The sequence below is a fragment of the Agelaius phoeniceus genome, chromosome W (genome assembly GCF_051311805.1).
Source record: "Agelaius phoeniceus isolate bAgePho1 chromosome W, bAgePho1.hap1, whole genome shotgun sequence".
In the NCBI taxonomy this organism is placed as follows: Eukaryota; Metazoa; Chordata; class Aves; order Passeriformes; family Icteridae; genus Agelaius; species Agelaius phoeniceus.
Genome location: NC_135301.1, coordinates 12,766,588 through 12,790,091, shown reverse-complemented (window position 1 = coordinate 12,790,091; position 23,504 = coordinate 12,766,588). Strand labels below are relative to the sequence as shown.

The window sequence follows — 23,504 nt, the reverse complement described above, 5'->3', positions numbered from 1 at the left end:
TACTCCCAGCTCAATGTCGATACATACAGCACATTCACCAGAGCATGTTTTGAAAGGTTACTGTGAAACAGTGAATATGTTTCATATGCAAAAGATAAGCAAAGGGACTCTGCTGTTTTTCCAAGCTGCTCACCACATGGAACAGTGGTGAGCACTGAGAAGCTTTTACTCAGGGTACTGTATTCCAGTACATCCCGGGCACTTGGGTGACTGGTGCTGGAGCCTGGTCCCTATTACGTGTGACCAGAAAGCTGCAGAAAAAGACTGGAAGAGGTAATGCTGGGCAGGTTTCTGTTGGATACAGAATATCAAAAAACTGATATTTGTTACTTCTGATTTTAGGTTCAGCTTGCTGCAGTCTAAGGCCAGAGGTGGTACCTGAGGAAAACACCTGAAAGTGACCTGGTGAATGCTCTACCAGGGCTACGAAAGTCAGAGGGTTTGGGATGACATAGTAAATAAGTTAGTCTGCAAACCAGTCCTGGACAGAGAAGAGACATCTCCCATACAGAGACACCAATGAGTTCCAGATGACAGGTCAAGTGGCAGACTTCAGAGACTGAAGCCATTTGCAGCTGCTTGCTCTAGTTAACTTTTGAACATGGTGTTGATTGCTGAAAAAGTAATGAGCATGTTGCAAGCACCTGCCCTTCAGACTGAGAGATTTTTGTACTCTGGATAGGCACTCAAGACAAGTGCTTCTCTGAATAAAACTCAGGTGCTCAGAAGTCTGCATAAATATAGCCATAAGTGTACATACAAGCTAGAGTTATGTATTTGTGCCTTTTGCATGATTCAAGTAATACTTTCCTTATCATCAGCCAAGAAAGAAAGGTTCAAAGCCTAGGTAAAGGTTGCTGAGAAGACAAAGGGAAAAGGGAAGCAGTCCATACAAAGTGGTTGTCCTACTAAAGCTGCACTAAGACTATTTTCTGTTAGTGTGACCAGGCATCTAGAGAGATGTTGGGTATCAGGCAGTGTTTTATTAAACAAGGAATTTAAATAGAGATATACAGAGGTGCCTTTCTGTCAAAATGGCAGCCATATTTTTTATCATTAACAGACATCAGCCACAAGATCACTTCTTGCCAAACTGAGGTAATGGTGGTGGTACTTTAATGTCTTGACCTCTTTCCAGTTTCTTCTCGCAGTCAACTAGGTAGTTGACTCCATCAATGACAATCTGAACTAGTTCTACCTACAACAAGAAGAAAAACAATAAGAACAAAAGATTTAGGCAACACTGTTACTAGAGGAAGGAAAAAATTGACTTGTATGGCAAAGACTGCAAGTAAAGCCAGACCCAAGGAGAATCATAACCCGGACACAGAGATCACACATGCTGTGACACAGGAAATATAGGTCATGCATTGGTCAAGTGGAAGCCCATAGTAATTCCCTTCTCCCTACCCCTTCTCCTGTTCATGCTGAGCTTGGCCTTCTAGTAGAAATTTTCAAATAGTCCCCTAATTTCCACCAAATTCTGCTCCTACACATATGCCTATATAAATAGACAAACAGAAATGCTTATATAAAAGGTTTAGGCTTGAGTTTAGACACCTATTTCAAATATTACCACTCTGAGAATACAAGATGCTGGGAACTACAGTATGCCAAAGCCATGGATTCCCATTTGCTGTGTTCTCACAATTTACATATTAGGACAAAGAAAGTGAAAAGGCAGTGCCATGGATGTTTAGAGTCACTGGGCAGTTCTCTCTGAAGCAACAAATGCCAGTGTAAATAAAGAGGTTCTGGTGTTTTGCCAACAGCATCTTGTGAGGTTTGGATTAATACCTTTATGCAAATGTGTTTGGGCTTAAAAACTATGGAACGTTGGTCTGACATTTGGTAAATGACTGTGAAGACTACTGGCACTTTTTCTTTCTTCTGTAGAAAGTAGGATAGTTGTATTTTCTTGATGGATAGTAATGAGATATATGAGTAATACTGAAATGACTCAGAATCATGCAGAGCTCTCCCTTACTGTTTAGCATGCCTAAAGCATCTGTACATATGTGCTTACTTCTTGATGTTTTAGACTGTTGTTTACCTATATTCTGTGAGATACAACAGCTTTATTCAATATACAGTCAGTACTGTAGAAGAAAGAATGCACTGCATCCAAATGGACACTAGTGAATTGCAGAGGATAATGTATACATCATCAACCATAGAAACGAAAACTTACTCTGTGATATTAAGATACTAGTATAGTTTTGTGCTATTTAATTTTAAAGCCATATAGTTCTTTGAGGGACTGAAAAAGCAAAAATTATGTTCTCCTATGAGAAAACAGTCAACTGAAAACTAATTGGAATGGAAGTGCAAGGAGGGGAAGAGACACACTCATTTCCCCAATCCAGTAGTAGCATGAGCCTTGAAAGCTTCTGGAGACTAACTTGCTGTGGTAAGTTGACCTTGGCTGGATATCAGTTGCCCACCAAGCCACTCTATCACTCCCTTCCTCAGATGGAGGGGGGGGGAAGGGGGGGGGGAGGGGGGGGAGGGCAAGAACATAACATAGGAAAACACCCTCATGGGTCAAGATAAAGGCAGTTTACTAAAGAAAAAGCAAAGGTGGCACACATGCAAGCAATGGGAAAAAACCCCAAAGATTTTATTCTCTACTTCCTGTTAGCAAGTGATCTATGACCTCTTCCCAGGAAGCAGGGCTTCAGCATGTGTAGTGGTTGCTCCAGAAGGCAAACACTGTAAATAACGAATGCCCCCCCCCCTCCTTCCTCCTCTTTTTCTTAGCTTTTATATCTGAACAGATGTGATATGGTATGGAATATCCTTTTGGTCAATTTGGGTTAGCTGTCCTGGTTATGCCCCCTCTCAAGATCTTGCCCACCCTCAGCCCACTGGTAAGGGGGGCATAATGTTGGAGACAGCACTGATGCTGCACCAGCGCTGCTCAACAGTAGCCAAAACACTGGTGTGTTGTCAACACCTTTCTGGCTACCAATGCAAAGCAGAGTACTAGGGGGGCTGCACAGGGGAAAATTAATGCCATCCCAGCCAAACTCAATACAGTGAAAGTGCATGACTGAATCCTAAAAGGAAAACAGCATGTTAATCTACTCTTGATGTCAGTGCTTGATTCCCTGTGTGGGTTAGTCCTAAAATCCTGCTTCTTTCCTCAGCATTTTGCACTGGGCACAGCAGATACCTGTCCAATGTACAGTATGTAGCTCTGTTCCCAGTGTACAACTTCAGTGAACCTCATTCAGAAAAATGGAGAGGGACTTTTTACAAGGGCGTGTAGTGATAGGACAAGGGGGAATGGGTTCAAATTGAAAGAGAGTAGGTGTAGATTAAATATTAGGAAGAAGAAATTCTTTACTGCAAGGATGGTTAGGCACTGGCACAGGTTGCCCAGAGAAGTTGTGGATGCCCCATCCTTGGAAGTGTTCAAGGCCAAGCTTGATGGGGCCCTGGGCAACCTGATCTAGTTGGTGACATCCCATCTGATGGCAGAGGGATTGGAACTAGATGATCTTTAAAGTCCCTTCCAACCCAAACCATTCTATGATCCTATGATTCTTAGATACCTAGCTCATGCCCAGCACTGGAGGACAACCTGTACACCTATCTCATAGCTGTGTAGTCCAGGAGGTATTCGGGTATAAAAGTTCATGCTGGGATGCTGAGAAACATTGTCCCAAGGGAATTCTGTTACCACAACCAAATGTTTCTAGTACCTGCATGCTTTCAACAAAATGCTTCAGCACATAATGTAAACCAGTCACATTTATGGAACTTGCTCAGGAACTTGTCATATTTGGCAAACATTGCATGCACTGTAGTAATTTTTTGTTGTGTAAGCCTTTTCATTGGATTAAATTCACAAGGAGAAAAAAACTGCCATAACTCCAAAAAATGACTGAATTCTTAGTGAACTCAGGTGGAGGGAAACAGTCTTAGTGCAGATCTGAGTTTAAAAGCAAGGAATAAAACAAAAAAGTTACCTCTGATCGACCCATGCGGTCCAGGTTGGAGATATCATACACGTCTGCTACAGCTGCTGTGTCCACTCCACCAGTGCCACGCTTCTGTAGCCTCAAGTTATCCAAGATTTTTGGAAACCTTGGATCCTAACAGAAGAAATAGGTTTGTGCATATTGTCTTTTGCCTTGCTTATTGTTATTATCCATGATCTAATACCATCTCCAGAATGACAGGCAGAGACAATTTCCTCTGTCTTTGGATTATGGCCTGTGTTGGTGTTTGTCTGCTGAGTAGATTAATTTCCATAACAAATATAATAATTTTCATAATACAAGTATGCTCAGTCATGCATTATGCCTGGGACCTAGCTGCTGCACATCTTGCAAACATCCAATTGCTGTAAACTGTCATTTTTTATTCGTTTCTTTATAAATCACATGAAGACCTGATTTATATCACTGGCCTTTTAAACAATTTATGTACCTTGCTAAGCTTTGGCAGCTTTACATGGACTCCAGCACGTAAACCAGTTCCTAGGTTTGAAGGACAAGTCAGAACATATCCAAGACGTTCATTCCACATGAACTCCCAGCCTCGTTCTTTAATTAGTCTTTCAACCTATGAATGCAAAAAAAAAAAAAAAGGAAAAAGAAAGAACTGCATACATCTATCTCATCTTGACAGTTATTTATAGATTAAATTATTTTCACTTTGTATCTATGTTGATGATTAACTTCCCAATTTACCGATGGAGGTGCATATAGATATACTCAAGTAAAGTCTGGTTTGGCTCTAGTATGAGCCTTTGTATTCATCAGGCATCAAGTTTACCAGTGAATATTACAAAAATTTCTTCATCATTTTCTAACTGCCCTTGACTTGAAAGCTCTTTAGCACTTTATCACATGGCCTTAGCCCATGAAACTATATGGTCACATAATAATTTTTTACCTATAGTATAAATGATTTTCTAGCCTAGGTGTTTTTAGAGCAAGGTTGCAAAGCACAAGTCCAAACATCTCAAATACTGTGGAACAAACAAAAGGAGCTAAAGCCTAGTTTTATATAATTTTCAAGGTGATTACATGATGCTAGGTGAAGGACACTTGATTTTTCAATGCCTAAAATTCATAGCCCTGCTTCCACTATGAAAAGACTACATAGGTCCTCTATAATGATTTTCATTAGTAATTCTAAAACCCAGTTACAAAGGAGACTGAAATCATTATCCTCAGAAATATCACAAAGGTCTATTGACCTTTGAATAAGCCACTATTCTGTCCACTCAAATACACTTCTGAGACTTAATTCTGTGACCCAAATACAATTTCAGTTCAGTAAAACCACTGTCAGAAGATTATCAGATACCTATGCCAGTTCAAGTTCACAAGTCCTCTGCAATATAGGCAAATATTTCCATTCTGCAGAAGAATACAAAATAATGGACTCTCCTGACATTTAAATATTGTGTGAGGATGCAGAAATTGCTTGTAAGAAACTAGATCGGATTTCCTGCCTCATACACTTGCTCTGGTCACAGTTTCCAAAGCTATCTGACCATATGTCAATGTCCAGAGGTCCACTTCTCTTGAACAAGAGATAAGCACAGTAGCAGAGGAAAACATGGAAACAACATCCACAAGCTTTCACTTAGACCCCAATCCTGCACATAATTCAGTCTCATGGATATGCCTAAAAAGCATACCAGATCCTAGTGAACCACCCAGATGCCAATGACGCATGCACTAGGCACTTTTGTTTTTCCATGTTTCCAAACTCACCACATACTCAAAATTTCTTAGAGATGCTCTGAACTTACCTTCAGGGACCATTTCCTCAATCAGATAATCATAGAATCATATAATGGCTTGGGTTGGAAAGGACCTTAAAGATCATCTAGTTCCAACCCCCTGCCATGGGCAGGGACACCTTTCACTAGACCAGGTTGCTCAGAGCCCCATCCAACTTGGCCTTGAACACTTCCAAGGATGGGGCATCCACAACTTCTCTGGGAAACCTGTGCCAGTGCCTTACCACCCTCACAGTAAAGAATTTCTTCTTAATATCTAATCTAAACCTACTCTCTTTCAATGTAAACCCATTCCCCCTTGTCCTATCACTACATGCTCTTGTAAACAGTCTCTCTCAATTTTTCTCGTAGGCTCCCTTTAGGTACCGGAAGGCCACAATTAGGTAAACCTCAAAGCTGCCTCTTTTCCAGGCTGAACAAACCCAATTCTTTCAGCCTTTTCTCATAGCAGAGGTGTTCCATGTCTCTAATAATCTTGGTGGCCTCCTCTGAATTTGCTCCAACAGGTCGGTGTCCTTCCTGTGCTGGGGACCCCACAGCTGGATGCAGCACTCCAGGTGGAGTTTCACATTAGTGTAGTAGAAGGGCAGCATCACCTCCCTTGACCCGCTGGCCACATGTCTTTTGATGCAGCTCAGGATACAATTGGCTTTCTGGACTGCAAGCACACATTGCCAGCTCATGTCCAGCCTCTCATCCACCAGCACCTCCATGGCCTTCTCAGCAGAGCTGCTTTTGATGTGTTCATCCCCCAGCCTGTATTGATACCAGGGGCTGCCCCTACTCAGGTACAGAACCTTGCACTTGGTTTTATTAAACCTCATGAAATTCCCATGGTCCTACTTCTTGAGCTTGTCCAGGTCCCTCTGGATGGCATCCTGTCCTTCAGGCATGTCAACTGCACCACTCAGCTTGGTGTCATCTGCAAACTTGCTGAGGGTGCATTCAATCCCTTTGTCTATGTTCTTGATGAAGACATTGAATAACACTGGCCCCAATACAGACCCCTGAGGGACACCACTCACCACTGATGTCCATTGGGACTCTGAGCCACTGACCACTACCCTCTGAATGTGACTGTCCAATAATTTCTTATATATCTAACAGTCCACTCATCAAATTCATCTCTCTCCAGTTCAGAGAGAAGGATGTTGAGGGGGACCATGTCAAAGGCTTACAGAAGCCCAGATAAATTATATCTGTAGTTCTTTCTTAGTCCACTGACGTAGTCACTCCATCATAGAAGGCCACTAGGTGGGTCAGGCAGGATGTGCCCTTGGTACAGTAGTGCTGGCTCCCTTGAACCACCTCTCCGTCCTCCATGTGCCCTAACATAGCTTCTAGGAGGATCTGTTCTATGATATTCCCAAGCACAGAGGTGAGGCTGACAGGTCAGTAGTTCCCAGGGTCCTGCTTTCTACCCTTTTTAAAGATGGGGACAATGTTTTCCATTTTCCAGTCACCTGGGACTTCACCTGACTGCCAAGACTTTTCAAATATCGTGCAGAGTGGCTTGGCAACTACATCAGCCAATTCCTCCAGGACACTGGGTTGCATCTCATTGGGTCCCATAGACTTTTATACATTCAGGTTCCTCAGGTGGTCATTAACCTGATCTTTACTTACAGTGGGAAGCACTTTGCTCCCCAGTCCCCATCCTGCTGTAAATCCACTGGAGAAGTGTGGGAAGAGAGGTTGCCATTGAAGACTGAGGAAAAAATTGTTGAGTACCTCAGCCTTTTCATCCATTGTTACCAGTTCACCAGCACTGTTTATCAGGAGGGGTACACCTTCTTTGACTTTCCTTTTCTGGTTAATATACATGTAGAAGACATTATAGTTCCCTATTTTCCCTACTTTGCCATGTGGTATTTGTTCGGGGTTTTTTTCAGGTGAAGGCCTGTGCTGGTGGCTTTGAAGCAATGTGGGAATGTACAATTGTATAAGCTATACAGCAGTTGGGGATTTCCTGAGAAAGGGGAGTCTAGAAATCCAGAGAAGCTGGAGTGAAAGCTGCTTTTCCAGAGTGAGACGAATAAAGCAATTGTTCCAAGGAAAAAGAAAAAACATTTCTTTAGTCATTCAGTGCTGAAGATTGTAATATAAAAGCTAAAATGACATTTTACCTATTTTTTCTACAACTCAGCTAACAATTTGTTTCCTTCTTTAACTGCTATTAATGTGGGTTGCTACTTGAACTGGTGTTACTTTATTTTGTTGCTTCTGGAGATGTCAGTTCAGTGTTAATCATGCTAAGTAATGCTGAGAACAGCCCAACAATAAACAAACAGGTATACTAAATTCATTGAGTTACTACCTCTTTTAAACCACGACAAAATCTTTCAAACACCCGCTTCATGTTGCCACCCTTTTCCATGGAGATCACCCTGGTGTGGTCCTCTTCATTAATCCAGACAAGAAATGTCTTGTCATTGTTATGCCTGGTTGAGAGAAAAAAACCAGCTTTAAACACAAGATAGGCCCTGAAAAATAACTCTCAGTATCCTTAGTTTCATTACAGTCTTTCAGGACTGTGAAGAGGTTAAGCACTACAAAATAACATTGCTCTGCACAGTTAAGGATGCAGTTAAGCTACTTTCACATCTTGATTCCCCCATGCCAATGGAATTATGCAGGTTTCTCAAGTCACAGTGAGAAGAGCAGTTTTCTCTGATCACATCATGCTGCCCTGAAGCTGAGCTATGAACGTCTTCAAACATTAACACAGTTGGGATGTACAGCTGCTAAGGGAACAGGTAAAGGGAGAAGCCAAATTCTGCATCTTCAGTCCCTGGGGATGGTTTTTACTGTTAGAAAATTGTACAGTTAGAAAAAGGACTGAGGGCACAGCCACATGACCATACCTAATTGTATTGCCTTCTAAATCAAATCTCAGTGCCTTTCATATCACTTTATAACAATGAATTGCCACATCAGTCAAATTATATGTCTGAGGAAAACAGCTACATGTTGCTTCTGGACACTGCATTAAAGATGCTGGCTTGTCAATTAAGATAATGACTACAGAGAAGTTATCTATTCTTGTTCCAGACAGATTAGTCATGACTAGGTTTATAAAGTGCTAGATCAAACCTGAGGTCAATTTTCCTTGCTTTTCTCATTTTTTTCTATCTTTTGCAACAATCTTTCTACAGAATGTAGAAAGCGATTGATAAGATTTGTACATACAAACAGTGGAATATGACCAAGCCTGAAACATGTGAAATTTGCAATTTCACTTAGAGCCTAATTTGCCACCTGCCTTTTACTGCAGCTTGCTTTTCACACTTTGACAATGCAAAACTGAATAGGTGCAAGCATCCTGTGGCCTGACATTAAAATTACACATTACAATTACAGAGAGGTCCAGTTATTTAATTTTCAGTCATGTACAAATATTCAGGGTAGGATTTTCCAGAGACTGATGTTTTCCTGACTCAGCTTCTTTAATTAAATGAATCTTCCCATTGCATTAAGGAATGCTGAGTGATACCACAACACAGAAAAAAAAAAAAATGTTCTATGGCAATACTGCATCATGTTCAGAAGCCTATCCAGTATTATTCTGATAAGTTAAACCTACTATGTCAGGGAGCATGCACTGTAAAACCTGACAAAAGCCTGTGGAAATAATTTCATGGTGATTCACAGACTCTTTCTAAAATCAAATTTTTATGTTGAAATAGAAAAAACATATTAAAAAAACCATAGAAGGACCCATGTTAATGGTGCTACATTGTGTTGCTGTTATTAATGATAGTTTATGTAGAATCATAGAATAATGGGATTATTTAGGTTGGAAAAGACACTTAAGATCATCAAGTCCAACCATTAACCTAACACTGCCAAGTCCACCACTAAACCATGTCCTTAAGTGCCACATCTACATGTCTTTTAAATACCTCCAGGGATGGTGTCTCTCACTTCCCTGGGCAGTCTGTTCCAATGCTTCACAACCCTTTTGGTGAAGAAATTTCTCCTAATATCAAATCTAAACCTCCCCTGGTGCAACTTGAGGCCATTTCTTCTTATCCTATTGCTTCTTACCCAGGAGAAGAGGCTGACCCCCACCTCAGGTAGTTGTAGAGAGTGAGAAGGTCTCCCCTCAGTCTCCTTTTCTCCAGATTGAACAAGTCTGGTTCCCTCAGCCACTTCTCATCTGACTTGTGGTCTAGGCCTTCCACCAGCTTTGTTGCCCTTCTCTGGACACACTCCAGAACCAATACATCTTTCTTGTAGCGAGGGGCCCAAAAGTGAACACAGTATTTGAGGTGTGGCTCCACCAGTGCCAAGTACAGGACAATCACTTCCCTCGCCCTGCTGGCCACACTATTTCTGATACAAGCCAGGGTGCCATTGGTCTTCTTGGCCACCTGGGCACACTTCAGGCTCATATTCAGATGGCTATTGACCAACACCCCCAAGTCCTTTTCTACTGAGCAGCTTTCTAGACACTCTTCCCCAAGCCTGTGGCGTTGCATGGGGTAGTTGTGACCCAAGTGCAGGACCTGGCATTTACCCTGGTTGAACCTCATGCAATTGGCCTCAGCCCATCTATCTAGTCTGTCCAGATCTCTCTACAGAGCCTTCCTGCCCTCAAGCAGATCAACACTCCTGCCTAACTTGGTGTCATCTGCAAATATATTGAGGGTTCACTCGATGCCCTCATCCAAATCATCAATAAAGATATTAAACAGAATTGAACCCAATAGTGAGCCCTGAGAAACATCACGTGTTACTTTTAACTCCATTCACCACACCTCTTTGGACCCAGCCATCCAGTCAGTTTTTTACCCAGTAGAGAGTGAGAGTACACCCTTTCAAGCCATGAGCAGCTAGTTTCTCCAGGAGAATGCTGTGTGAAACTGTGTCAAAGGCTTTACCGAAGCCCAACTAAACAACACCTGCAGCCTTTCCCTCATTCTACTAAGTGGATGACCTTGTCTTAGAAGGAGACCAGGTTAGTCAAGCAGGACCTGCCTTTCCTAAGCCCATGCTGGCAGGGTCTGATCCCCTGCTTGTCCTGTACATGCCATTTGATGGCACTCATGATGATCTGCTCCATAATCTTCCTGCACACCAAAGTCATGCTGACAGGCCTGTAGTTCCTCAGATCATCCTTCTGGCCCTTCTTGTAGATGAACTTCACATTTGGTAACTTCCAGTCAACTGAGACCTCCTCAGTTAGGCAGGACTGCTGGTAAATAATCGAAAGCAGTTTGGTGAGTGCCCACTCCCTCAGTACTCTTGGAAGGATCCCTTTGGGCCCCATTGAGTTTTGTATTTCTAAGTAGTGTTGCAGGTTACTGACCATTTCCCCTTGGAAAATGGGGCTTCATTCTGCTCCCCGACTGTCTTCCAGCTCAGAGGGCTGGGTGCACTGAGAACAACTGATTTTACTATTAAAGATTGAGGTAATGAAGGAATTAAGTACCTCAGCCTTTCCTCATCCTTTGTCACCATGTTTCCCCCTCCCATCCAATAAAGGATGGAGAGTCTCCTTACCCCTCCTTGTGTTGTTAATGCATTTATACAACTATTTTTATTGCCTTTTATGGAAGTTACCATATTAACTTCTAGCTGTGCTTCCTGGACTCTTTTGCCCTTCAGGACTGCCTCACAAAGCACTCTCTCAACCAGGCCCTTAAACAGGCCAAAGTCTGCCTTCCAGAAGTCCAAGGTAGCAGTTCTGGTAACCATATTTCTTATTTCCCCAAGAATTGAAAACCCTTATCATTTCATGATTGGTGTGCTCAAAATGGCCCCCAAACATCGTATCATCCACAGTTCTTTCTCTTTTCACAGACAAAAAGTCCAGCAAGCATGTCTTCCCTAGTTGGCTCATTCTCCAGCTGTGTCAGGAAGTTTTCTTCTGCCCATTCCAGTACCTTCTACACTGTTTCCTCTCTGCTGTATTGTATTTCCAGCAGACAAGTGGTAAGTTGAAGTCTCCAAGAGAAAAAGGGCTAGTGAATGTGAGACTACTCCCAGATGCTCATAGGATATTTCATCTGCTTTTTCATCCTGGTTAAATGAAGACCACAAGGATATCTGCCTTGTTAGCCTTTTCCCTGGTTCTTCCTTATAAACATGCAACCCTTTCATCACCATTGGCAAGCTCTAAACAGTCAAAACACTCCCTAACATACATGGCTACCCCATGGCCTCTCCTTCCTTGCGTATCCCTTCTGAAGAGTTTATAGCCATCCATTGAAGCACTCCAGTTCTGAGTCATCCCACCATGTTTTCATGACTGCAATTATATCATAGTTTTTCAGCTGTGCAATGACTTCCAGCTCCTCCTGTTTGCTGCCCATGCTGCAGGAATTGGTGTAGATGCACTTCAGCTGGGGTATTGATCCTTCCACCTTTATTGTGGGAGAAGCCCTAATTCCTTTGTGACTGTTATCAAGCTCTTCTATGGTTTTTAACACTTCAACAATCCTTGCATCATTTCTGTGTCTTTGCCTATAAAAATATAAAGGTTTTTTTTTTTTCTTCAATTAATCATTTAAAACACTACAAAAATATTTAAAAACAAACTGAACATGCTGTGAGTACCAGTGCAGAGTGACTGTGGGGTTAGGAGAAGCAAGGAGACTTGTAATACATTTTTTAAAACATGACACAAGCTTCTACATATCACACAACATACCAGATTCCTCTGGCATCTGGCCAGTCACGTGCCATCCCAGCACATGTTAGCAAAGGAGACACTGGCTTATCAAAGAGAAAATGATCCTGGACACAAAAATGGGACCAGGAAGAGAAATAAAAACAGAGAAAGAGAAAGATACAAAATAAATTGAAGTTTATTAAGGGAAGCAGTATAACCCTGTCTTATCCATTTAATATTAAGGTAGTCAATACAATTAAATGAAATAGCATGGCTTGTGAACCTGATTTTTTCCTGACTTAAAGTATGAGAATAATGTTGATAACACACTCATGTTTTGGTTGTTGCTCAGCAGTGCTTACTCAAATTCAAGGACTTCTCAGTTTCCCATGGTCTGCCAATGAGGAGGTGCACAAAAAGCTAGGAGGGAGCATGACCCAGACAGCTGACCTGAACTAGCCAAAGGGATATTCCATACCATAGAATATCATGCTCATTATATAAACTGAGGGGAGTTGGAGCAGCTGAGGAGTGGATGCATGGTACTTACTTGCCAGCTGGGGTTAAACCACGACAGACTTGTCTGGGTCAAAGTTGACCTCTAGATAAACCTTTCAACCAAATATTATATGTATCCACTCATTAAAATAGTATTATTAGCAATATGATATATGCATCTGTTCATTGGCAAAACATGTATTTACATTTCCATATTTAGAAACTAGACAAGACCATATCTGGCCTTGTCTGTGGGTGTAGGAACAAAGACAACTCCCTTGGTTCCTCCTTGAGGCCTGGCCAGGCTTTGGGAGAAACCCAATAGGAGAATGAAACCAGATATTTCCATACTAGAAATAATAGTAGTTTGTTTATTCAACAACATAAAAGCTGGGCTACTCTCACAGTGAAGTTGGAAGCCTCTTTGCCTGTAGGTGGGTGCACCTGTAGGATTTCCCAGTTACCAGGAGTGGTCCTCCAGTCCTTTGCTGTGACAGTGTCTTCCCCCAGCTTTTGTGAGGATCTGGATGAAGTGGTAAAGTATTGTGGTAACAGGTGATGTATCTTTCTTAATCACTATAGGCATTCTTTTGTAGCAATGATTAGATGGATTGCTTAGCTTATCCTTTTGTAATTCTTTGCAGTTTTGTATTATAGTAAATTACACTAATCCTTAAGTTGGTGTCTGTCTTTGGTACTGACCCTGCCCACCGTCAAAACAGCTATCTACTGGGAACTATCAATAATTACATCTTTTATTTTCTCTCACGGAGAGCCAACCTATGGGGGATATTTCCTTCCTTCCTTCCTTCCTTCCTTCCTTCCTTCCTTCCTTCCTTCCTTCCTTCCTTCCTTCCTTCCTTCCTTCCTTCCTTCCTTCCTTCCTTCCTTCCTTCCTTCCTTCCTTCCTTCCTTCCTTCCTCTGATTACAGTAGCATTTGAGAACTTTAAAGATTTTGAATACCCTTTGCACACCCTTGAAACCAACCTGATCCTTGTGCTAAGAGCCAGCATGTTGCTGAATATGGTTCAGGTCTTGTTTAAGGTTAAACAGTTATTTAAGAACATCACCCAGGCATCTATCTCAAGGATGGATAGTTATTAATGGCAGGGTGAGTGAAAATATGGGCAAGTACCCAGGAGAGTGACCACCTTCAACATTTTGGAACCCCTGAAAAATGTGTAGAATCCTGAAAAACTAGTAAATATTAGGAAGAAGTATGCTGTCACCCTGGCAATTCCAGAGAGACACAAATCACTGCAACCTGTTGGGGCCTGGCTAATGCCTACAGAACCCTGTTCTACACTACTCAGTACTCTCAGGGGGAAGAGGTCTCTGGATCTGATGACAAAACGACAGGCACTGAGGCTTCTACAACCCCAATGATAGACATTGTGGCTACTTGAGCCCCGGTGACAGGTCCTGCACTTACTCCAACCCCTGTGACAGACACTGCCACTGAACCAGAGAACAAACCTGTGCTGGTTGGTTCAGTTACCCCTATATACAAGAAGAAATAAACATGAAAGACATCTCATTTAGTAAAGGAGGACACATGCAAAAACCAAAAACCAGACATGTAACATGGAGTTATACTTACATCAATAAGCTGTTGCTGATCCTTCTCAGACATATTTGTCAAGCTATAGTACTTTCCAGAAAGGTCTCCTTTCAGCCCAGCTAGAGCAGTGACTACAACATTTTCCACTTCTCTTCTCTCTGCCCTGGTACAAGCTGGAGGAAGGCTGAGACCCCGAATGCTACGACCAGTACGTACCCGTGATGAGAGGACATATCGCTCATCAAATTGACCATGGGTAATCTGAAGGAAAAATGTTTTTTAATTTACATACAGTCACTCATTTTGTACAGCACCATTTAAAAATCCCATCATAAAAAATGGGTCACCTTTCTGCCTAGGAATCATGACCTCTTCTAGATATCACAGAACATTAGGAACCCCTCTGTTTCAAATAATAAGGGTTTTTTAAGAAACTTCAAAGTTCTTTTGCTGACTGAATGTGACAAAGTAACCAGCTGATTTTTCTTAGCTCCAGCATGGAATATGAAAAGATCTGAATGGCTTTTGGAAACATGGATATGAACATGAAAATGCAGATAGATGTGGAAGTTCTTTTGAAAGAAAAAAGTCTAAGATGATACTAATCAATGCCATTATTGAACTATGAAGGAAATACTAAGCAATGGCTAAGACTTGACTCTGTGTGTGCAGGAGAAGGGGAATGTTTTCACTCTGATCCTTAAATACATGGTTAACTTTAGCTCATGAACAGGCTCACAGTGCCATTAGGCAAAGCCCCAAATGTTTTGTACCAGCTGGGATCAATACCTCTGTTAAGAACAAGGAAGGAATGCAACTAGTTTTCTGTTAGGTCCATGAGTGCACCAAGGATCTCTTCAAACCTCTTTCACCCTCTCTCCACTGGGTTTTATCCAGCTCTGATATTGCACAGTTGTGTAACCATGGATCCAACAACTTTGAAACTAGCTGTCTGAAAAAGATTTCTGAGAAGTTTCATCTGCAGTCTTTACACCTTGGTTTGAGCTGCATTTAATTTAAGGCACCTTTCAGTCCTTGTCTAAGCTACTTTGTAAGTATGCCTGTGCCTGGTCTTGTACCTTGTTTATCCTGACCCTGTCTCGCTGACCTGACCTCAGACTTGCCTTGTCACTATGGGGTTTTCTGTCAATCACTGGCCTGTTGGCTGAACCTGATGCCTTAAGTTTTAGCTTTCATATTTTTCAGATTCTATACTGCCTTAGTGTGTTACTCTGAACTTCATATTAAACGTTAGTAAGTTCTCTAGTTCTCTCCACAGGGTAGTTAAACAAAACAATCCTTTTCCAGCTTGAGAACTAAGGACAGCCTCGGGTGCAAAAGCATAAACAACGGCAAATTGAAGAAAGCAACCTGGAGGATGGGACTTCATAACCTGAAACTGTAATTGGACAATTAACCCCAATATGTAAATGGACCAAAACTTAGAAAAGTGTGAAAACTTGTGACTGTCGTCCATCTTGGGTGTAGCCCTGGCCAGGCTCTTGTACTGCCCAAGGTGTATCCTTTAAGGCCTTTAAATAAATACCTACTTTATTCTTCTAACTCTGTCTAGTCTCTGTTCTAGGTTAGCCTCTCTAGGCATCAAACCTGTTTATTGTAACTAGTCCTGTTCACCTGTTCTCTACTTGCTTGGGTACTGTGGAAATGCGCCTTTTTGGTGGATCCGCTGTTTTGCCTGTCTTGCTATCACTCTTGGCTCCTAGCTTGCTCCTTTTGCACAGTCTTGTACCTCTGACACTTCTGCATAATGTCAGGGTGTAATGGAATGAAGCAGTCAGGTGAAAGTGGTCCAGTAAAGAGAGGAAATTAGAAGAAAAGAATAAGGAAGAGAAAGAAAGGCCATGTAGATGCTAGCTTGTCAGATGCTGAAAACCCCAGCAAATCTAAGCTGTAAACTAACAGGCTTGCAATAAAAAAGGACAGAAATGGAGCTCGCTTCATTCAGACATACTCCCTTTGGGATGTGCCATTTCAGTAATTTGTGTCATTCCAGTTTCTTTAGCCAGTTTCTTCAATTTCATTGGAGTTTGACTGGGGGGAAAATGTACTATTACATACAATATCATCATTATAAGCAACAGCATTGAATTTTGATTTCCTCATTATTCTATTTAAATCCTACCTTGGATGCATCCAGGTCTGTGTGATGCTTCATTGTGCATGGATCATAGCCATTATGTCTCACTTTAATGACAGGGTCAAAAATCTCAGCAAATACCTATGGAGTCAAGAGAATCTACAAAAAGTCTTCACTATCATAGAAACACTTTATTGTACTAACTTCAGTCCCAAGGGAAATCCCTGGTACAGGCTCCTAGCTGATAGCCACGGATGTCAGCAAGTGCTGACTGGGGTAAATATAAAGGGAAGGGTCATATGTGGGTTGTATCTTTGGAAATGCATCCGAAAAAATTACCTCTCAAAATCTGTTTTTAATAGATCTATTGTTTATGTAGCAGATGGTAACTGCCAGTAGTTTGCCATGAGTATTGCAATTGCTCTGAGTTTCTCCTGTACATTATAGAAGCAGAACATGGAATTTCACCCTCTGTCTCCTAACAATAAATTGGGAGATTATTGGTGGTGGATTTCAGTCATTTTGACCTAGACAGTGTTCTGTAGTGGTTGCTCACCTTCACAACAAAAATTGCACCTTACTTTAGTTGCAAGCTTATTCTAGTTACCCCAGATAGGTACTATATGTGATGGCAACCGGATTAAATTTCAGGATTTATTAGCAACTAAAATACATGTTCAGTATCCAGGCAGCTTCTGCCCTGTTCTTAGGTCATATGAGAATACCTGTCTTCACTACCATTGACTACTGGTGCTACTTAGAACCATTTAGCACATGTATGTCAACACTGATCACAATCACACCTTGATTCTGTTGTGCAGCAATAACTCTAGCAGAGCTTTTCAAGGCAGTCACTATGTCTAAATAAGTAAAACAAATCACAGAAGCTGGTAGTCCCAGAATACCAGATGTCTTCTTCCATGTTGAGCAGCCTAGCATTTGGGATACTCTTAAGAAATTATATAATAATATACTATTGTATGGTAGACTGAAGGAAGCAGACCACATAGGTCAATAAAAACAAGAATTTTCTTCTTTTTTTATATACTAATACTGTCTTTGGCTTTTGTCAGGGTCCACTAGTTACAGCTTAAAGATGCCCAGCACTTCACAGAAGTCATTTTCTTTTCAGTTCTGACACAGTTTTTTTTTACAGTGTAATTTATATATTACCTTTATTTTGATGTCTCCTGCTGTTTTTCCATAAACTATGTTTAGTATTAGGAAAGAGAGCAGATGTTGGAGGCAAATAGAGGATTGCTCCCAAACAACCATATTTTATTGACTTTGACTGCAGTATAGAGGGCTCCTTTAGCAATGCCTCGTATTCACTGCTTTTCCTAATGTAGAATAGCATTCAAATCCTCATTAAGAGTAGGGAAAATGAACATGATCTACCCCATATATATTCTCTGGGTCACAATTTTTCTTAGAAGTCCAGATTCGACTATGTGTTCATATAATGAGGTCTTGTGAAATATACCATACAAACTGAAAAAAATACAATAGCATTGTGAAAATACTTTACCTCATAGGATTCTTCATCACCTGCAACCATGCCCACAGTTTTAATGAAAGGATGGCCAGGATTGTCAACCCCGGTTTGGATACACTGGTCTAGGGTGTAGCCATTTGGCGTCATCTTGTCCCTTAGCCTGGCATAAATTGCTGGTGTGAGGCATTCAGCCATGCAGTTGTTATGTTTGCGGAGATCAGGATAGTCTGCACTGAAGAGAAAAAAACATAATAAGCACTTAATATGATATCTTTAAACAGTAATCCTTGCTAGTTTAAGAAACTACTTAAGGGATCAGGAAATATGGAATACACAGCATAGCTGAAAAATATAATTAGTTCTTGGTTTATACCTATATTCAGTTTATGTGGCAAGATTTTTCTAGTGGAGGGGCTGCAGGAATGGCTTCTATGAAAAGAAATCAAGAGCTGCCTCCATGCTCAGAGACAGTTTCAGTGGGCTCCAAAATAGACCCCACCACTGGCCAAGGCTGTGCCAATCGGTAAAGCTGGTGGCGTTTCTGTGATAATATATTTAAGAAAGGGTAAAAGACACTGCATAGTAGTTGTGAGAGAGAAAAGTAAGAAAAAATGTGAGAAGAAACAACCCTGCAGACATCAAGGTCAGTGAAGAAGGAGGGAGAGGAGGTGCTTCAGGTGCCGGAGCAGAGATTCCCCTGCAGCCTGTGGTGAAGACCATGGTGAGGCAAGCTAAACCCCTGCAGCCTATGAAGGATCCCATGCCAGAGGAGAATGATATGCCATGAGGGAAGCTGCAGCCCATGGTGAGCCAATGATACAGCAGGCTCCTAGCAGGAACTGTGGCCCATGGAGTGTAGACCATGCAGGAGCAGGTTTTCTGGCAGGAACTGTGGTCTGTGGAGGACCCATGCAGGAGCAGTTCTTGAAGAACTGCAGTTTGTTCTTTGGAGGGATTCGCACTGAAGTTCACTGTTGTGGTTTGACACTGGCCAAATGCCAGGCACCTAAGAAAGTCGCTCACTCAGCCTCCCCTGCCACAGCTGGGCAGAGGAGAGAAAAAAAAAATTAAATGAAGGGTTCATGAGTTGAGATAAGGACTGAGAGAAAACACCCCAAGGGCAAAACAGGCTAGGCTTGGAGGTGCAAAGTGAATTTATTACTAACAAAATCAGAGGAGAATACTGAGAAGTAAAATAAGCCCTTAAGAACACCTTTTCTTCCCCCAACCCCCCCTTCCTACTGACAGTGCAAGGAGACAAGGAGTATGGGGTTGGGTCAGTTCATCACCCAAGGTTTTCTTCCACTCCTCGGGGAATGGAGTCTTTCCCCTGCTATGCCGTGGGGTCCCTCCCATGGGAGACAGTTCTCCATAAACTTCTTCAACATGGGTCCACTCTCACAAGCAGCAGTCCTACTGCACCTGCTGCAACGTGAGTCCCTCCAAGGACAAACAGTCCTCCCAAAACTGTGTCAGCGTGGATCACTCTTCCATGGGGTGCAGTCCTTCAAAGACTGGTTGCTCCAGCTTGGAAGCAGGGGCCCCCCTCTCACTCCACTGGGTATCCCACTGGATCACAGCCTCCTCTAGGCATCCTCCTGCTCTGGCCTGGGCACCTCTCCCCTGGGCTCTGAGTGGATCTCTGCATCCCCTGTGAATCCCCAGAATCCCCATGGGCTGCAGGGGGAGAGCCTGCTTCACCATGGTCATCACCATGGCCTGCAGAGGAATCTCAGCTCTGGTGCCTGGAGCACCTTTTCCCTCTCCTTCTCCACTGACCTTGGTGTCACCATGTTGTTTTCCCCTCACATGTTCTCACCTCCTCATGTTCTCTGGCTAGGAAAAAGACTGTGCCCCCGCTTTGTTTGGAATTTCTTCTTAAATATGTCATAACAGAGGCATTACCAACCTCTCTGATTGGCCCAGGTTTGGCCAGCGGCATGTCCATCTTCAGAGCCATCAGGGATTGACTCTGCTGGACATGGTGGAAGCTTCTAGCAGCTTCTCACAGAAACTGCCTCTGTGGCCCCCCTGCTACCAAAAAACAGGCCATGCAAAACCAACACATTCATGAAGGACTCTATCCTGTGGGAGGAAACCCACTCTGGATCAGGGGAACAGTGTGAGGAGGAAGGAGTGGCAGAGACAAAGTGCTATGAGCTGATCAGAACCCCCATTCCCCATCCCTGCCTATGCTGCTTCGGGAGGAGGAGGTAGAAGAGTTGGGAGTGAAGTCAAGCCTGGGAAGAAGGGGAGTGTGGGGGACAGGTGATTTTAGTTTTGTTTTTATTTCTCAATATCATACTCTGTTACAACTGATTGGCAATTTTTAAAATTATTCTTCCCCACGTCAAGTCTGTTTTGCCTATGATGATAATTGGCCTCCAATCTCTTTGTCTTTATCTCTACCCACAAGGTTTTTAACCTTATTTTCTCCTCCTGTCTTACTAACGAGGGGAAGTAAGAGAGTGGCTGTGTGGGCATATGGCAGCCAGACAAAGATGACCCATCACAATACATTGCACTGAAATTTAGGAAGGGAGGTATATTGAAGTCACATAAAGTACTCCACATTGCACTGCTGGGCAACCCCACTAACAGACAATAGCAGTTTTCTGTTACTTGGAGCAACCAGACAAATGAATCCTTGAAAGTGTATTAAAGCCTATTAAATCTCTGCTAAGATACTTACTGAGAATTAAAAGCGCTCTAACATTATTTTGTTCAAGTAGGAAATTAATTATGTTCAACTGAATAAGAGCTCTCATTCTGAACTGAAATATTCTTGCAGCTTTGTGGACATCAGTGTAACTGTCTGATCTATATCAGCTAGGAATCTATAACAATATTTGAGGTTGTTTTAATGGTTTTATTTACCAAAAGCTGTACAATATAATAAAGCAGAGAAAATGAAGATTATATGCTTTCAGAAAGCATTTTTGTGAGTCAGATGACATTTACCTTGTTTTGATAGCACTTTGCTTTATGCACAACCCCATTACTTTTATGAGAGTTTATTTGAACTAAGATGCTATTTGCCATGGGAAAAAAAAAGTTTGTCAAAGCCTGGTCCTTTTTTGGGGTGTTTTGTCTTTTCACAAATATGGCCAGCAAAGTCAGCATACATATTTGTAGTTCGTTTCTAATTATCAACCAACTAGGTTTTAAACAGAATTAGGAATATTTCAAGTACAGTAGTTATAGAAGATATTTCTTCACTACTTGTATAATTAAAATACTTTTATGCTTCCTAATATTAGAATCTATGCAACCAGACAGTCCAATAGACACTGAAAGCATTCAAGAGCTGACAAGATAAAATAAGGACTGATTTGGTGCTTTGCCTAAAAATTGAACCATTTTTCAGGCTTGTAATTGTTTGGCAATGATTTTGTAAGTATATTGATATGATCTAACATCCCTGTTTTCTGTCCTTGAAGGCCATTGTCAGTGCTATCTAAAACGGGGGTTATTAATAAAGGATGCTGGGTTTTAGGTTGACAGTTAACAATCCATATGCAGACAAATAGATGGTGTGTTTGAGTGAGGGAATAGGTGCTCTGCAGCTTTAATGGAGATCCTCCTCCCCCAAAGAGTTTAACACCATGCCTAGCTCAGTTAGCTGGGCCCTATGCTCAGGTGACTAGTAAACCCAAAGAGCTTACCTTGGAGGGAAGAGTTTTCGTTTTTCTTGAACAGTAGCTTTAACATTTTGCTTATTGAAGAGGTACCCAGCAGTTAGGATCCCTGTGCCTGCTGCTGCAAAGGATGCAGCAGTTGCATGGCCAGCCAGGAGACGACAGAATGTGCTAGCCATTTGTCTTGGAAGGATACAATTTCTAAAAGAGAAGGCAACCTGAAATCAACACAGAAGACCTCATGCAATGCAAATGAAAAATAAACCCTCACTTTTAACTGTAGTGCAATAAATGAAGCAATAATTTTAATTATTGGTTTGCATTGAAACAGTGCATTAAGAAAAATGGTTAGAATTTACTGTATTTATATATACCTCTGGTAGACTTGGAAATCAACTGATTTTTAGTGCTATATTGAGCACCCAATTCTAAACCCAACACTCAGAGTATTTTAATTGTGTTAATGATTTAGGGCCATAATCGAATACTTTATCTTGCTTCATAGCAAAAATGCATTACACAGAGGTGGCTTTCCACTGACCAAAAAGGTGCAATATTGGAGTAAAAAATGGCAGAGAAAAGTATATAACGTAGAAGGAGTATTTTGGGGAAAGGGGTAAGAGCAAAGGAGGTTGAAATCATATGGAGGTTATGAATATTTCATTGTATAATCAATTTTATAATGCTGATTGTAGATTGCATGAATTTGTGGCATGGAGTGGGGTAAGGCATCCTGCAAAGTAAGAAATATGAGTTCTATATTTTTATTGAAAATGTTTCTAGGTGACTCTTAAGTGGCTGTCCAGTCAAAAAGGTCAGATGTGGCAGGATATGGCATTAGGTAGGTGCTAAGTTTCAGTGCTGTCACGTACAGAAACTCATGTGCCTTTTCATACTAGCCTGACCTGTTAAACACTTTGTGCTTTTTTTCCATATGAACAAAGTTGAAGTAGGCCAGAACTCATCAACCTGAAAAAGAGACAGTTTTGAGGAGGAATAGGGTAAGGACCTAAGAATCCTGAGTGGCATGGGAAACATGGATAGAGATCAACTCTTCATTGCCTTTTCCAATATAAGAATAAAGTCCAATAAAGGCAATTAGTGGGACAAACATTCAAAACAAAGGTAGGTGACTCTTTATGCAATCTCACAGAATCACAGAATATACTGAGTTGGAAGGGACCCACAAGACTCATCAAGTCCAACTCCTGGCTGTGCACAGGATCATCCCCAAGAGTCACACACCATGTGCTTGAGAGCATTGTCCAAATGCTTCTTGAACTCTGTCGGGCTTGATGCTGTGACCACCTCCCTGGGATGCCTGTTCCAGTGCCCAACCATCCTCTGGGTGAAGAACGTTTTTCTAATATCCAACCTAAACCTCTCCTGACGCAACTTCAGGCCATTCCCTTGGGTCCTGTCACTGAGCACCACAGAGATCAGTGTCTGCCCCTCCTCTTCCCCTCATGAGGAAGTTGTAGAGTGCAATCAGGTCTCCCCTCAGTCTCTTCTTCTCCAGGGTGAACAGACCAAGCAGCCTCAGCTACTCCTCCTAAGGCTTCCCCTCAAGACTCTTCACCATCTTTGTTGTCCTCCTTTGGACACTCTCCTCTTCTCAAAGGATACCATATATGCAAGACATTTCCATGGGTTCAACAGGAGACTGAACAAGTACATGGAAGAAATGCATTGTGGGCTTTAAACAGACACATGAAAACAGGAAGTATACAATCATCTTTCAGAACAACGAATATGACTAAAGAAAGCAAAGTAAGAAGACATCTTCAAGCCACAAGGTGTCACTTAGCAGAGGCACATAAGTAGCATTTTCTG

The 23,504-nt window shown here is 41.9% G+C and overlaps 1 protein-coding gene across 1 annotated transcript; it reads right to left on the bottom strand.

The window, feature by feature from the left end:
- Positions 1 to 1,078: 1,078 nt before the first annotated feature.
- Positions 1,079 to 21,850, bottom strand: LOC129132422 (creatine kinase S-type, mitochondrial). The gene is made up of 9 exons (XM_054651493.1): positions 21,699 to 21,850; positions 18,067 to 18,265; positions 16,584 to 16,679; positions 14,480 to 14,701; positions 12,420 to 12,505; positions 8,082 to 8,205; positions 4,438 to 4,572; positions 3,975 to 4,100; positions 1,079 to 1,198 (listed from the first exon to the last, which is right to left on the bottom strand). Exons 1-9 carry the CDS (start codon positions 21,848 to 21,850, stop codon positions 1,079 to 1,081), a joined length of 1,260 nt encoding a protein of 419 aa, XP_054507468.1.
- Positions 21,851 to 23,504: the final 1,654 nt, after the last annotated feature.

Coding starts and splice junctions, on each gene's coding strand:
- LOC129132422 (XM_054651493.1), bottom strand. CDS start 21,850: ATGGCTAGCACATTCTGTCGTCTCCTGGCTGGCCATGCAACTGCTGCA. Junction 8,206..12,419: donor CCAGATGCCAGAGGAATCTG/GTATGTTGTGTG, acceptor TCTCTCAACCAG/GCATAACAATGACAAGACAT. Junction 4,101..4,437: donor AGCTGCCAAAGCTTAGCAAG/GTACATAAATTG, acceptor TTCTTCTGTTAG/GATCCAAGGTTTCCAAAAAT.